This window comes from Dasypus novemcinctus, chromosome 1 (genome assembly GCF_030445035.2).
Source record: "Dasypus novemcinctus isolate mDasNov1 chromosome 1, mDasNov1.1.hap2, whole genome shotgun sequence".
Lineage (NCBI taxonomy): Eukaryota > Metazoa > Chordata > Mammalia > Cingulata > Dasypodidae > Dasypus > Dasypus novemcinctus.
Window position 1 is genome coordinate 94473608 of NC_080673.1, and position 14766 is coordinate 94488373.

General features: G+C 38.1%; 1 protein-coding gene across 9 annotated transcripts in view; it reads right to left on the bottom strand.

The window, feature by feature from the left end:
• Positions 1 to 14766, bottom strand: part of NPNT (nephronectin) — an 84099-nt gene that overhangs the window by 54368 nt on the left and 14965 nt on the right. For 5 of the 9 annotated variants that reach the window (XM_023583987.3, XM_058294556.2, XM_004476210.5 and 2 more), the window contains exon 3: positions 376 to 426. The exons of the other annotated variants lie outside the window; for them this stretch is intronic. In XM_023583987.3, the coding sequence (XP_023439755.1) occupies positions 376 to 426 (51 nt within the window). The remainder of the gene's footprint in view (positions 1 to 375; positions 427 to 14766) is intronic. 9 annotated transcript variants of the gene reach the window in all.

The window sequence follows — 14766 nt, forward strand, 5'->3', positions numbered from 1 at the left end:
TATGAGATACAATTCCCTCAGGTTAATGATAGGCTGATGTTAGTAATTTCATTTGGTGTATTTTTTAAAAAATATTTGCTTCTTTAAGTATTAAAAATAGGATAGAGTTGAATTTATTAGATTTATAAAACAGGAGAAAGAAATGATAAACTGAAAGGGAAAAGTTTAATGTAATAACTGAATTTAAATTAACTTAGTATCATTATGAACAGAATAAACACATCTCTAAGGAATATAGTTTTCCCCCCAAAAAGCAACTCAGAAACAAAAGCAATGTTAAGTTTTATTTATAGCTCTATAAAGTTATTATTTAGAAATTATGTCTTTCAAGACATAGATTAGCCAACATTATTTCAAGAAATATGTTCATCTAACCTTGGAGCTGGCACCTTATCCTGGCTAGTCTCTGCCTTAAGACGTAGAAAGCTGCAAAACAAATGTCCAAAAAAAGAAATTCCAGATCTTTTCTCTGTAAGGAGGCTGGACTTGGGTATTTATCAACTTGTTACATTCCCGGAGACTTACACATATTCAATTTCAGTGTTTTTCTGAAACAAAAAAAAATCTAGGACATGTTTAAAATAGTAATAATTTAGTCACCATTTTGTTATTTAAAAACATTTTGTAACAAAAATGTTAACCAATAATTGAAGTTAATGCTCTTCTTCCATAAACCAAATTCTAAATTAAAGTATTTCAGACCTTTTGTGACATCGTACCTTCCAATCCAATTTTTCAATTTCAGAATATTAATTTTTGATTCCTAGAGACAGTATCCTTTATATTTAAATAGGTGCTAGATAAAACATCTGAAAAAAATTAAAACTTTTGAACAATTAATAATCAAGCCTGGTATTTTAAAAATTGATATACCTTTTACTTACCTGTTTCTTACATACTATATGTTCCCTTTTCTCTCCAATTTTGGAGAGGAAATATTTAAGGATTTTTTCCCTCCCGTGCCACACCATCTTCTACTTGCTTGGCTGCTTTGGTTGTCAATAGCAACAAGAATTACTGTGAATGCTCAGCCATTACAATAGAAGATATATAAATAACCCGGTTCAATGAAAGTAAAGGGAACAAGGGAAGAAAACTTGAAACACCACTGATAATGGTCAGAGTTCAGTCTAGCTTAGAGGTCCTATAGGGAAGGGAAAAGATGATTTTACTACTTCTCTGCATGAGTAACACCTTTCCTCTTTGGAACATAAAATACCCACTTTAACTTGAGATTTGTGTGTTTATTTGTATAATTTAAAATTAGGTGAAAGGGATCTTTTGGGGATAACAGCAGAAGAAAACAAAAAAGTTTTAAGTCTAATCTGATTCATCTGCAGTAATAATTTGGATACTGACCCAAAGTAATGGCCATGTATTTTTAAAGTTACACATTACATTTGCTTGTAAGAAGTTGTTGTTGTTTTTTCTGTGTTGGTTATATTTAAACAAAACAGGGTTTTTGGCTTTTGTTAAATTTAAAAGAACGCACCATATCTTAACATTGATACATTTATTAAAGTAGAATAATGAAACATGTCAGGTAAAATCTAAGCCAAAGATTGAAAATAAATCAATAGCATGCATAGCAAATTACATTCTGGATTACATATTAAAGAAAACTGTTTATGACTCTGGTTATAGATAAGAAGGTAAGTATGTAAAAGGACACAGTTTCTTTAATACTCTTTAATAGCTAAACTTGATTTATATTGTCAGGGAAATATTTTAAATGTTTTAAAACAAAGGTAAAGCAAATTAAAGAAGAGCAAACATCATTATTTTCTAATGAACAGCCAAGCAGTTCTATATAGTTTATTTTCTTCTTATATCTTAAAATTGGTTCACGCTTTCCCTAGTTAACAAAATTTAGCCTTGACACAGATAAATTTAGTAAATCTCATGGTGTTAACATGTAAACATCTTAAATAAAACCTCCCATAAAATTTTAGCCAACATTTCACATTGACTGAAAAATTTTTTTTAACTATACAAAGCTGCATTTTAAATCTAAGCAATGTTAATCCTGAGAAGATGACTTCCAGGAAGTTTCTGGGGTCTATTCTCCATTGATGCATGAGGAAATTTTCATAGGTAACCATCACCACGACTTCCGTGATCAATGCCAAAAATAAATGCCTTCCATGCTTCTTGTGGGGGAAAAACCCCACATGAGAAGCACTAAAATAGGACTGATTAATAGCACATGATATAGATAAAATCTGTCGCATTTTCTTTTGATAACCTCTTTCTCTATAGCCATTGTAAGATGACCACAGTAGTAAATGCATGCAGCCTTGCCAGCAAAGCCACTTGGTTATAGTTTGCAACTCTAGCATCCTTGTCCACAACGTGTCCAAGAACAATTGCTTCAGTTCATCTGAGAGTTATTATGTGTTTTCTAGGCATAGTTAAAACAAAATAAGCACTCTGAAGATTTTATGAAATCTAGGCTCATATAAACCAAAGAAACTAAACTATTTGAAATCACTTTTTCTTGCCTGCTAAAAGCAGTTTACAGAATTTAAGGCAAATGAAGCCGAGTATACCCATCTTCTGGTGTGTAGTTTAATTTACTAAAAGGGTTATAAAATGCCATAATGGTAAGCCCAGCATAACTTTTGAAAAGGAAAGAATAAAATGTTGCTGACTAAGATGGTTGGTATAGTTACCGTGAGACCTAGATTGGAGTTATTTGGCCTCTTAAACAACACAGCAAGAGGCATCACTTCCTTACAGGGTACAAACGCCACATGCACACGTGGAAGGGCAAGGCGCTCCTTAACATGGTACTCCCGCCCCAACACTGACCTTCAACTATAAAAAGCAGTAACTCCTTTTTAATTTCTCTCCTCTCCGCCCCTCCTCCACCAGTTGTCTGCTCTCTGTGTCCATTCGCTGTGTGTTCTTCTGTGACTGCTTCTATTCTTATTGGAGGCATCCGGAATCTGTGTTTCTTTTCGTTGCATCATCTTGTTCTGTCAGCTCTCCGTGTGTGCGGCGCCATTCCTGGCCAGGCTGCACTTTCTTTCACACTGGGTGGCTCTCCTTACGGGGCACACTCCTTGCGCGTGGGGCTCCCCTACGCGGGGACACCCCTGCATGGCACGGCACTCCTTGTACACATCAGCACTGCGCATGGGCCAGCTGCACACAGGTCAAGGAGGCCCGGGGTTTGAAGTGTGGACCTCCCAAAGTTCTCCATACCCCAGCCTTAAATTCCATGCTATAGTTTTCATTGTCAAAAAGATTGATATTAGCCTGGCAAACTCTATTCACAAATATCGAACTCTGCATATTTTTAATGCCAATATCCAGGACAAAAGACCCCATGAACAGCATTTTGAGTAAGAATTTGGATGACCCCAACTTTTAGTACACTAGTTTATAGGTATTAGAGCTATATAAGAGTTCATCAAGGTCAGATGAACACAAAGTCAGAGAAGGGAACATTTTGCAAATTACATCTTATTTCTTTGTAATTTTATACTTTTTCCACACAATGGGAGATCTTAGCCCTTAGAACTGAACTCCCCAGTTCTCCAGTTTGATACCAGGTGACAATCCAGACAGGTTAGATTCTTGGTTCATGCTGATTTCTGAGGAAAGGCATGCAAACTCCTCCGCTTCTCACAAGGAGAAAATGTGCCCTCTCAGGACACAGGCTGAGCCATCTTTCCTAGGAGTGGGTGATACTTGCATCAGGGCTTCAGGTTCCATTGCCTCAAGGTCTCAGGAGCACTCAAGATTCAGCCTTTCCTCACCCCAGAGTGACAAGAAGCAAGTCTTAAATATGGGTACTGGATGGTGAATGGAGAGTGCTTCTCACAGAATCTGCCTTCAGTCTATTTAGGCCTGAGTGCCTTAAGATAAAGTGGCTCCACACGAGATTCAGGAAGACTAGCTTAATGGTTAAGGATCACTTTGGCTCCTTTGTACATCTGTAACCTTCAGAAGCTTCAGGGAAGTGAGAACTGGTCAAGGGCAGCATTCTGGTGGTGCTGAGTTCACTGGCTCTTATTCCACATAATTGCATAGGTAAGCTAAATGATGCTGGAAGCAATGCAGTGTGCTTGCGCCTCTCCTCCTTGTCCCAAGCCATTCATATACATGGAAATGAATCAATACAGAGCCAAAACTAGGATGAGCTTGTATATTGATATCCAATGAACAAAAAGTTAACAACTGAGAAGAAAACTAATCCCACTAATTTCTTTGCAGAAATTATACTTATATACTGGGTCTAGGAAACACCTATCTGCACTGCATTTACAATTTCTCTGGATACCAAATCCATCAGTGGTTGACAGATTTTTAAAATATAGAGACTGGACTTTAAGCAAATACACAGCAAAACTTCAGCACTTTGTTAGAGATTCTACCTTAGAACTACCTTGTCAAACTTGGAATTTTTCATCAAAAACCATCAACAGTTCTCCTAACACAGTTAGATATTCTGGGCTGGATCAAGCTGGATCATCAGAAAGCACTTATTGTTTTCAAGCTTCATATAGAATAGCTTTCCATGGACTGCACTCTGGAGTAAGGACCTCGTTTTATGTTGAGGACTCTCCTATGAAATATCTTTACAAACTCCACCAGTGGCTTCACAATAGGAATGCTCCTGAGGCCCCCTGCATTCCATCCTTCACTCCCACCATGTGAAGGACCACATAAAAGTATCCTTTCAGTACTACAAGCAGAAGAAGCCATAATTTCTCCCAAATAATTGGTTTGCTTTTTCCCCTTAGGAGACAACATGAATCACATATACAATAACATTTTCCTTTCCCTAACAATATAGAACATAAACAAGGTGAAACAAAGAAATCAATTACATTTATCTGTTGAGGTGTCTTCTAAGGATTCAAAAATAGAAAGTGACTGAACAGACTATTTCCATGCTCTAATATAAGCCATAATTTATCCTCCTTTAAATTACATATTTTATATAAGAACATTTACAACAATAAAATTGAGAGCTCTTCAATTCTTGTACTAATTAATAGAATGCCTTTATAATTGCCCCACATCTAAATGTATATTACAGGGATGATGAATATGCAAAGATACACAGTACAGCATATTCTGTAAAAACAAACTATGGAAGGAAACCTAAATGTCCATAAATAGGGGATTGTTTAATTAATTTTGGTACATCCGTACAACAGCATACTGTGCAACCATTAAAAATAACAAGTCAGGTTTACATGCACCAATAAGGACAGGTGTCCAAAATGTAATGTTATATTAAAAAAAGCAAGACACAGAATAGTTTGCACTGCATGCTATCATTTTATGAAAAAGGATTCTTTTTGGAAATGTTTAGAAATCTCTTCAAAGATCAGCAGGAAGCAATGCTTCCTCTAAGAGCAGGGGTTATTGACCTTTTTGGTTCCATGGACTCCTTTGTCAGTCAGGTGAAAACCACAGACCTCTTACCAAGTCCACACTATACTGTGTATTATCTAATAAATATATTACCCCGTACCAGTCCCACAAGAATAAAGTTTATTTGAATTTCAATTCAAGCTCACTGACCCCTTATTAAGAACCCTGTGTGAGAGGTTAGAACTAGGTGCAGGCAAACAGGGAAGTTAGAAAGCCTTACCTTTGCTGCCTTCCCCTCCCTCTCAATTCTGTCCTTATGCATGTATTTCTTGTTTTTTAAAAAACAAGACTAAGTCCATAATGGGACTAAGGATGAGAATAGCAAAGGGAAAAGATATGCTCCTACGCTTTTTAAGTATTTTTTAAAAATATTTAAGTCTTTTTATAATGAAAGATGTTCTGAAAAACTTTAACATCTCAAAATTCTCACATGCTCCCTTCTTAATAGGTCATGGGTCTAGAGAAAAGCAAACACTGTATACATAGCCTTAACAATAATGGCTGAACTAAAGATAATAAAAGATAACTAAGAAATTCCTAAAAGAATGCTTGAGTCTTTCTTACAAGTAATAAGGACCTCACATCCATGAAAAGTAGATAACTGGTAGGCAGGAAGCCAGATAAGAGTAAAAGAGACCCCAGCAAAAGGACAAGCACATCCCATCCTTCCAACATCAACCGACCCCCTGTCTAGGAGGAAAGCAGATGAAAGATGGGGACAGACTGTCATGGACATGCCAGATTCTGAGTATGGGATTGTTCAAGACTTGAATCAGCAATGAAATCCAATCTTTTCCATTTCCTACCTACTATCCAGTAAAACACCATTGGCCAATGGAACAAAATTACAAATGGATTTGCCATTTGATTTTTCTAAATATTTATCCTGTAGAAATGCTAGAACACACGTAAGGCAACATATGTTCAAGGTTGTTTATTTTAGCACTGTTTGTTTTAGCAAAAGATTAAAACCAACATAAAAAGCCATCAGTAAGGGACTGGTTAATAAATTATGGTATAGCATACAACTGAATACCTAGATCCATAAAAAAGTGAGGAGGCTCTTCAGGTACTGATGATATAGAATGTGCTTCAAGATGTATTGGTAGGAGGCAGCAGACTTGGCCCAGTGGTTAGGGCATTCGTCTACCACATGGGAGGTCTGTGATTCAAATCCCAGGCCTCCTTGACCCCTGTGCAGCTGGCCCAAAGAAAGTGCAGCTTGCCCAGGAATGGTGCCCACACACAGAGAGCTGACACAACAAGATGACACAACAAAAAGAGACACAGATTCCTGTGCCTCTGACAAAAACAGAGGTGGACAAAGAAGGAGCCACAGCAAATAGACACAGAGAACAGATAACCAGGGTGGAGGGGGAAGGGAAGAGAAATAAATAAATCTTTTTTTTTTTAAAAAAAAAGATGTATTGGTAAGGAAAAAAAAACAAAGTGCAGAACAATGTATGTAGTTGATTTCTATTTGTATAAAATAAGTAGTGGGAAGAAGATATATTGGAATTTGCCCAAAAGTATGTAAAATATTTCCTGAAGGTACAAAAGAAGTTGATAAAAACTTGTTACCTCTAAAGAGGGGCTTTTGAGGGAATTAATGTATAATATTACAAAATAAATATTTTTAAAAGATTGACAAGATTTTTTTTAAGGAAACCTGCACACAATTGGTGTATCTCTGCGGGGTGGAGGTGGAAACCTTGTCTCCTTCCCTTTCACTTGCCCAGTGATGAATGCTGAGCCCCTGTGCTGAGTGAAGGATAGACACGACATGGAATCTCACAACATCACTGGATTATCACCTTAAAATCATGCAGTTGATTCAACTGATTCAAAATGCATATAACATGAATTATGCCGGTAAAATGCACTCAATATTTCAATTTCCTATTAATTGAATTTGGCAATATATTAGGCTTCATTGTTGAAGAAATTTTGGACCACAAAGAAGTTCAACTATGACAGGGGAGGAACACTGGTGTGGGGTGTTACTGATGGGGGGCACATGAATGGGGGGAAGTTCTCCAGGGCATGTATATAGGGGACATAAAAAATGTTCTGATGTATGTTGGGTATTTGTATAGTAGTTACAAACGTCAACTGAGGGAGTGTTGAGTTCCCACCCAGGGGAGCTCTGTCACATTCCCCAATGGAACAACAATAAGCGCCCAACTGCAACGGCAAAGACCAATGAAGAAGGATGGTCCAATGATGAACCCTTGATACTGATGTCTATGCTTATGAGCCTGTGTGCCTGAAATATGAACTAGGCCTAGAGCTGCAGGGTGCCTAAGTGTTACCTCCTGAAAGCCTCCATGTTGCTAAATGTGGCCACTCTCTAAGCCAAACTCAGCATGTAAATGCATTACCTTTCCCCCAGCATGCAGCATGACTCCTGGGAATGAGCCTCCCTAGCACCAATCACTAACAGGTGATGCAACTAGAAAGAGACCTTGAATAAAAGGGTCAACTTAGATCAGCAGAATATCTCAGCCTATGTATTGGATTAAGTGTTAAAAACTGCTTTTGGCCTTGAATAAAAGGGAGAAATGGTATGAATTTATATGGCTAAGAGTCTTCCAAAACAAGTCGGGAGTTCATCAGTGGGGTCATGCTTACACACACCTCAGCAGGACCCCAGAGAGAGCCGAAGTAGATACAACACTAGGTGCTGGTAACTGAAGGCTATGGAGATCCACAGGGTATCTGGTCATGGCAGATGGATTTGGAGTTCTGTGCCATGTCAGAGAGCCCTAGTTTGGAATTTGTGCTCTTGACTGTGATGGAGCTGGACTGAGATGTGACTTTCCCACACATGCCTCTCCTGTCACTTTTCCTGAACCTGTGATTGGTGCTAGGGATGGTGTATACTCAGGGGACTTGAATCTCTGGACTGCCCATGTGCCAGCTGGGCCCTGAGCCTCAGCAGAGTTGCGACTCCTACTCTCTGGTTCATTGGACTTACCCAGGTCAGCTAACAGGGAAGTGAAGATGGTCAACCACCACACCAGGGAATCAAGAGTGCCAACAACTGCAAGCAGCAGAATTGCATTCATCATCCATGTGGATCCCCCTCTTGATCTAGAGGTGGAGTGGACATCACCATCCCATGGTTCACAGAATGGAGGAATAAAATATGGAATAGAGTGGACTTACTGATATTCTACTATAAAATTATTGTGACTAGTAATAGAAGAAACTGTGGCATTGATGTGGAGAAAGTAGTTCTCAGTATTTGCTGAGGGCAGGAAGAAGGAGGAAGAGATGTGATATGGGGCTACTTTGGGGACACTGAGTTGTCCTAAATGATACTGCAGGGTCAGATGCTGGACTTTATATATCCTATCATAACCTACTGAATGTACTGAGGGAGAGTGTGAACTATAGGGTAAACTATTATCTATGTGGTACAGCAGTGTTCCAAAATGTGTTCACCGAGTGCGATGAGTGTGCCACAATGATGGAGAAGGTTGTTGGTGTGGGAGGAGTGGGGGTGGGGGGGTGCGGGGAACCTCTTATATATATATTTTTTTTCATGAGACATTCATTGCATTTGGTGAATACATCTCTGAGCACCGCTGCACTTCATGGTCAATGGTCCACATCATAGCCCACACTCTCCCACAGTCCACCCAGTGGGCCATGGAAGGACATACAATGTCCAGTAACTGTCCCTGCTACACCACTCAGGACAACTCCAAGTCCCAAAAATGCTCCCACATCACATCTCTTCCTCCTACTCCCTACCCCCAGCAGCCACCATGGCCACTTTCTCCACACCAATGTCACATTTTCTTTGATTACTAATCACAATAGTTCATGAATAGAATATTAATGTAACTTTTTTTTGATGATGTATATATCTTAAAAAAAAATAAAATTTGCAAAAATGATGGGGTGAGGAGGTGGGGGGGTGGAGAGTGGTGTATATGGGTACCTCTTATTTTTTTTTGTTTTTTAATGATTTTTAATGTAACGTTCTTTGTGATCTATTAACTTTAATTTAAAAAGTGTAAAAAATGTTTGAAAAGACAATAATTTTAAAAATTAAAAAAATAAAAATAAAATGCACTGAACAGAAATGCTGGACACTATACCTGCTATAACAAGGGGAGGAGGGAAAACACACCTACTTTTTCAAAATCTTATTGAAAAATTTCAAAGTAGGAAATACAGTGCTGTTTCTGTAGCCAGAAGTACCTCCATAGTACCAGTAGGTAAACAGTACATCCCTGTAGCAGTTGTTTGAGGACAGCCCTAGCAGTTTCTGAATTTGCAGGAACTAGAGCACTTCCCTTTATTTGGCCTGACCTCCCAGCTTGAGAGGTATTAGGACTTCTAATCCATAAAAGTTAAGATCTGCCAGTATTAACTTTATAAGGGGATCTTAGGAAATTAGTAGATCTTAAGAGTATTTCACAAAGATCAGTTCTAATGGGGAAAAAGATTGAAAGAACTAGAAGTTATTTCTGTAAAACTTTCTTTGAAAACTATACTTGTTTGAAAATTACCTGTTTGGAAAGGTCAGACTACTTCAACACTGATTTTAGTTTGGAATCTACATTCCAAGATCACTTGAAGTTACCCAGAGTACATGGTGTTCTCCAATAACCTTTTCTAGGAAAGCGGTGGTTGAATAATAATCTTGATCAAAAATACTTCCTAAGGATTTGGGGATTCAGGGTTAGTACTAAAAGTCATTATAAAATTATCCACTGCTTTGCTTTTATTCCTACCTCAAAAAAAATCAAACTTTTCCCTTCTCATGCCAAAATTAGGGGAGGACGCTAATAAACATGAGGACAGTAATGCAAGCTCAGCTTCATTAAGTCCAACCAAGGACCCCTCAAGCAGACTTCAAAATGCCTCTGGATAATACAACCTCCACTCCCCATCACTCAAGGGGCACAAATAATTGTATGTGTATAAAAATACTTTATGTAGAAAATATTGGTTCATGTTCAGTGGAGATTGCCACAGTTGTTAACTACAAATGGAAAGGCATTCATTAGGAATAACCTTTGTGGGAGGAACATGGTGTGTGGCCTTCAAAGCAGGGTGCAATATTTTTCATTTATTCTTGGTTATTTTAAGGAAAGTGTTTAGGATCTATATAATCAAAGAAAGGTGCTGTCTATACTATATATTTTTTTAAAGATTTGTTTTTTTAATTAATTAATTAATTATTAATGTTACATTAAAAAATATGAGATCCCCATACACCCCCAACCCCCTTACTCCACTCCTCCCATAACTCCTCCATCATCATGGGACATTCATTGCACTTGGTGAATACATCTCTGAGCACTGCTGCACCACATGGTCAATAGTCCACATTACAGTTTACACTCTCCCCCAGTCCACCCAGTGGGCCATGGGAGGACATACAATGTCCAGTAACTGGCCCTGCAGTACCACCTAGGACACCTCCAAGTCCTGAAAATGCCCCCACATCATATCTCTTCTTCCCATTCCCACCCTCAGCAGCTACCATATACACTTTCTCCATCTCAGTGTTACATTTACTTCCACTACTAATCACATTAGTTCCAGAATAGAATCAGTAAGTCCACTCTAATCCATACTCTATTCCTCCATTCTGTGGACCTTGGGATGGCTATGTCCACTCCACCCCTCTATCAAGAGGGTGCCTCAACTCCATTTGGACGATCAATGCAATTCTCCTGTTTGCAGGCACTTTTGACTCCCTGTTTGTAGGCACTTTTGGCTCCCTGGTGTGGTGGCTGACCTTCTTCACCTCCCTGTTAACTGGCTGGAGTAAGTTCATTAAAACAGAGGGTAGGAGTTGCAGGTCTTTTGAGGCTCAGAGCCTGGCTATCACATGGAGAGTCCAGAGATTCAGGTCCCCTGAGTATACACTAAACCCCAGCGCCAACCACAGGTCTGTAAAAGTGACAGGAGAGGCTTGTGAACAAAGATCACACCTGAGTCCAACTCCATCACACTCAGGACCACAAACTCCAAAGTAGGGCTAACTGACATGGCACTGAAGTCCATCTGCCATGATCATAGAACCTGTGGGTCTCTGTAGCTCTCAGAAGAACCAATACCTGGGGTTGTATCTACTTTAGCTATCTCTGGGATTCTGCTGCAGTGTGCATAAGGGCGACCCTCTGATGACCTCCCGGCTCTTTTTTGGAGACTCATACCCATATAAACTCATTTGTCCTTTCCATTTCCCCCTTTTATTCAGGGTCAAAATGCATTTTTAACTCCTGATATTACATGTAAGCTGAGATATTCTGCTGGTCTGAGTTGACTCTTTTATTCAAGGTCATTCTCCAGCCACATCATCAGCTGGTACTTGGTAGTAATCCCTCGGTGCCAGGGAGGTTTATCCCCAGGAGTCATGTCCCACACTGGGGGGAATTTACATGCTTAGTTTGGCTTCGAGACTGGCCACATTTGAGCAACATGGAGGCTCTCAGGAGGTAACTCTTAGGCACCTTGCAGCTCTAGGCCTAGTTCTTATTTCAGGCCCACAGGCCCACAAGCATAGTCATTAGTATCAAGGGCTCATTGTTGGACCACCCTTCCTTATTGGTCTTAGCCATTGCACTCAGAGGATTGTTGTTGTTTCATTGAGGAGTGTGACAGAGCTCCCCTGGCACATTCCCACAGCACTCCCACAGCCATCATTCCCAACTGTAACCATTATGAAAATATCCAAACATTTTTATGCACCCCGCACATATGCCCTGGAGAACTCCCTCCCAACCATGCACCCCCCACCAATAACACCCCACACCAGTATTTCTCCCCCACCACCATCAAACCCCTCTGTGGTTGAAAACCTCCCTGAAAATGAAGCCCAATATATTGCCAGGTTCCATTAATAGTAAAATGGGATATAGGGATGGGTTTAGAGGTTAGATATAGAATACATACTAATTTAGAAAAATTAAAGTAAAAATAAATTGGGGTATCAAAAATTTAAAAATGAAAAAGCTTTGTTTTTGATGTTTCGCCTTCCATCACTGCAATAAGTGTTTCCCTGTATGCACATTGGCAAGGCAACTAGTCTATACTATATTGTGACTAGGGACAACTCCTAGTCAATGATGAGTGCAGGGAGCAAGAATTAATAATTATGTCCATTTACAAGGCTTATAGGGAACTTTCCAAACTAATACACAAAGAAAAAGTGAAATAAATTTAAATATTTAATTTACTAAGTCAAAATTATTTGTTTAAACTAAAAGCCTTTTCATTTGAAATGCAGAAAACATTAATTCAATAATGTGTTCATTATTCTTTCCAGTGGTTCACAATCATTAGCTTGATAATTTACATTATCCAACTAAAATTTCTCCTTCTTTATGTTATTTAATAACTCCAAAATAGCTTCAAAACAAATTACTATTTCTCGGTCCCTATGGCGCACTAACCTGTAACTTTTTCTAAAGCTGATAATAAAACAAAAATTTAACATTACATGCCAATTGTACATTATAATTTTCATTTACTTCAGGAAAGAAGTAGGAGGAAATGAGGTACAGAATTAATAGAGCAAAGGCAATCTTTAGGTGTAGCTTCTGTATCTTTTGAAAATCTTAGGCAGCAACATAGTAAAACATCTGTACTTCGCCTGGTCTTATGAAGAAATAACACAAAACCACCCTAATTCACTAATTTCCTTCAGAAACCACAAAGTGTTCACTGACAGCCAAAGAATTCATAAACTAAATAGCTCTGTTGAAACCTGGAACTAGTTATATTTGAGTTTTTCTTCACAGCTCCATAAAGTGCTTTCAACAGAAACCTATTGTCGTAAGCCACATATGCAGCCAAATCTCCAAGTTAACTGAGAGACAACCGTATGGAAGTACTTTACCTAGACCTATATGATCTAGTCTACACTAGAGAAATTCTCAGATGGAGTTTAGAGCTAGAAAATGCCTTAGAAATTAGCTGAGAATTGTTAAACACCTAATCTGTTGCAAAAGTCAGCACTCGATCTCAGGTCTCCCAAATTGTCTAGACCTTTTAGTTAAGAATTGTTGCTCCAACTGCCAACTCAAGAATTTTATAACTGATGAGACTTTCCTTCCAAAATAGGGTGTGATTAAGATATTCCCACGTAAGTAAAAGCTGAGGGAGCTCATCACCACTAGACCTGCCCTACTAGCAATGCTAACAGGAGTTCTTTAGACTGAAAGGAAAAGACACAACACAATGGTTCAAAGTGGCATAAAGAAATTAAGACTCTGGTAAAGGTAACAATTTGGGTAATTATAAATGCCAGTACTATTGTAATACATTGTTTGGTATGTAACTCTACTTCTTACTTCCTACAGATGCCAAAATGCAAGTGCATAAAAAGTAATGAAGAATCTATGGTTTTGAACATACAATGTACAAAAGATATAAGTGGTAACACGTACCCAAAATGGGGAGGAGGGAATGATATAGGAAAATTATATGTGCATGCTACTGAAGTCAAGTTGATATCAAACCACACATGATTGCTATATATTTAGGATGTTATACTCTAAACCCCGTAGTAACCACAAAGAAAATAAATGAAGAATTATTCAGATAAAAAGGGAAGGCACTTAGTATGGTACAACACAAAAAGTCAAATAAATATAAAAGAAGGCATAAATGGAAGAATTGAAGGACAAAAAGGTATCAGGGTTAGAAAGGCTCAATAGCAAAGTGGCTTAAGAAAGTTCTGCATTATCAGAAGTGACTTTAAATGTAAATGGATTAAACACTCCAGTCGAAAGACAGACATTGCCAAAGACAAAATAGCATGACCCAACTATATGCTGTCCGCAAAAGACTCACCTTAAATTCAAACACACAAGTAGGTAGAAAGTGAAAGAATGGAAAAAATATAGCTATACAAATATCACATAAAATAGACTTCATGTAAAAAACAGTTACAAGGGACAAAGACTATAATTATATACAGTTAATGGGGCTGATTCAATAAGATGTAACAATTATATGCATCTAACAGCAGAGTCTCCAAAATACATGAAGCAAATACTGACAGATTTTAAAAGGGACCTTGACTGTTTTACATTAGCAGTAGGAGACTTTAATATAACACTTTAAAAGATAAATAGAACATCTAGACAGAAGATCAATAAGGAAATAAAAGACTTGAACAATTCTCTAAACCAACTAGACCTAACACAGAATATTTCACCCAACAACAACTGAATTCACATTCTTCTCAAGTGCACGTGAATCACTCCATAAGACAGACCATTATCTTAGGTAGCACAACTAGTCTCAATAAATTGAAAAATATTGAAATTACACAATGTAACCACAATGGAATGAAACTAGAAATCAATAACAGAGAAAGAAAATGAAATTTACAAATATGTG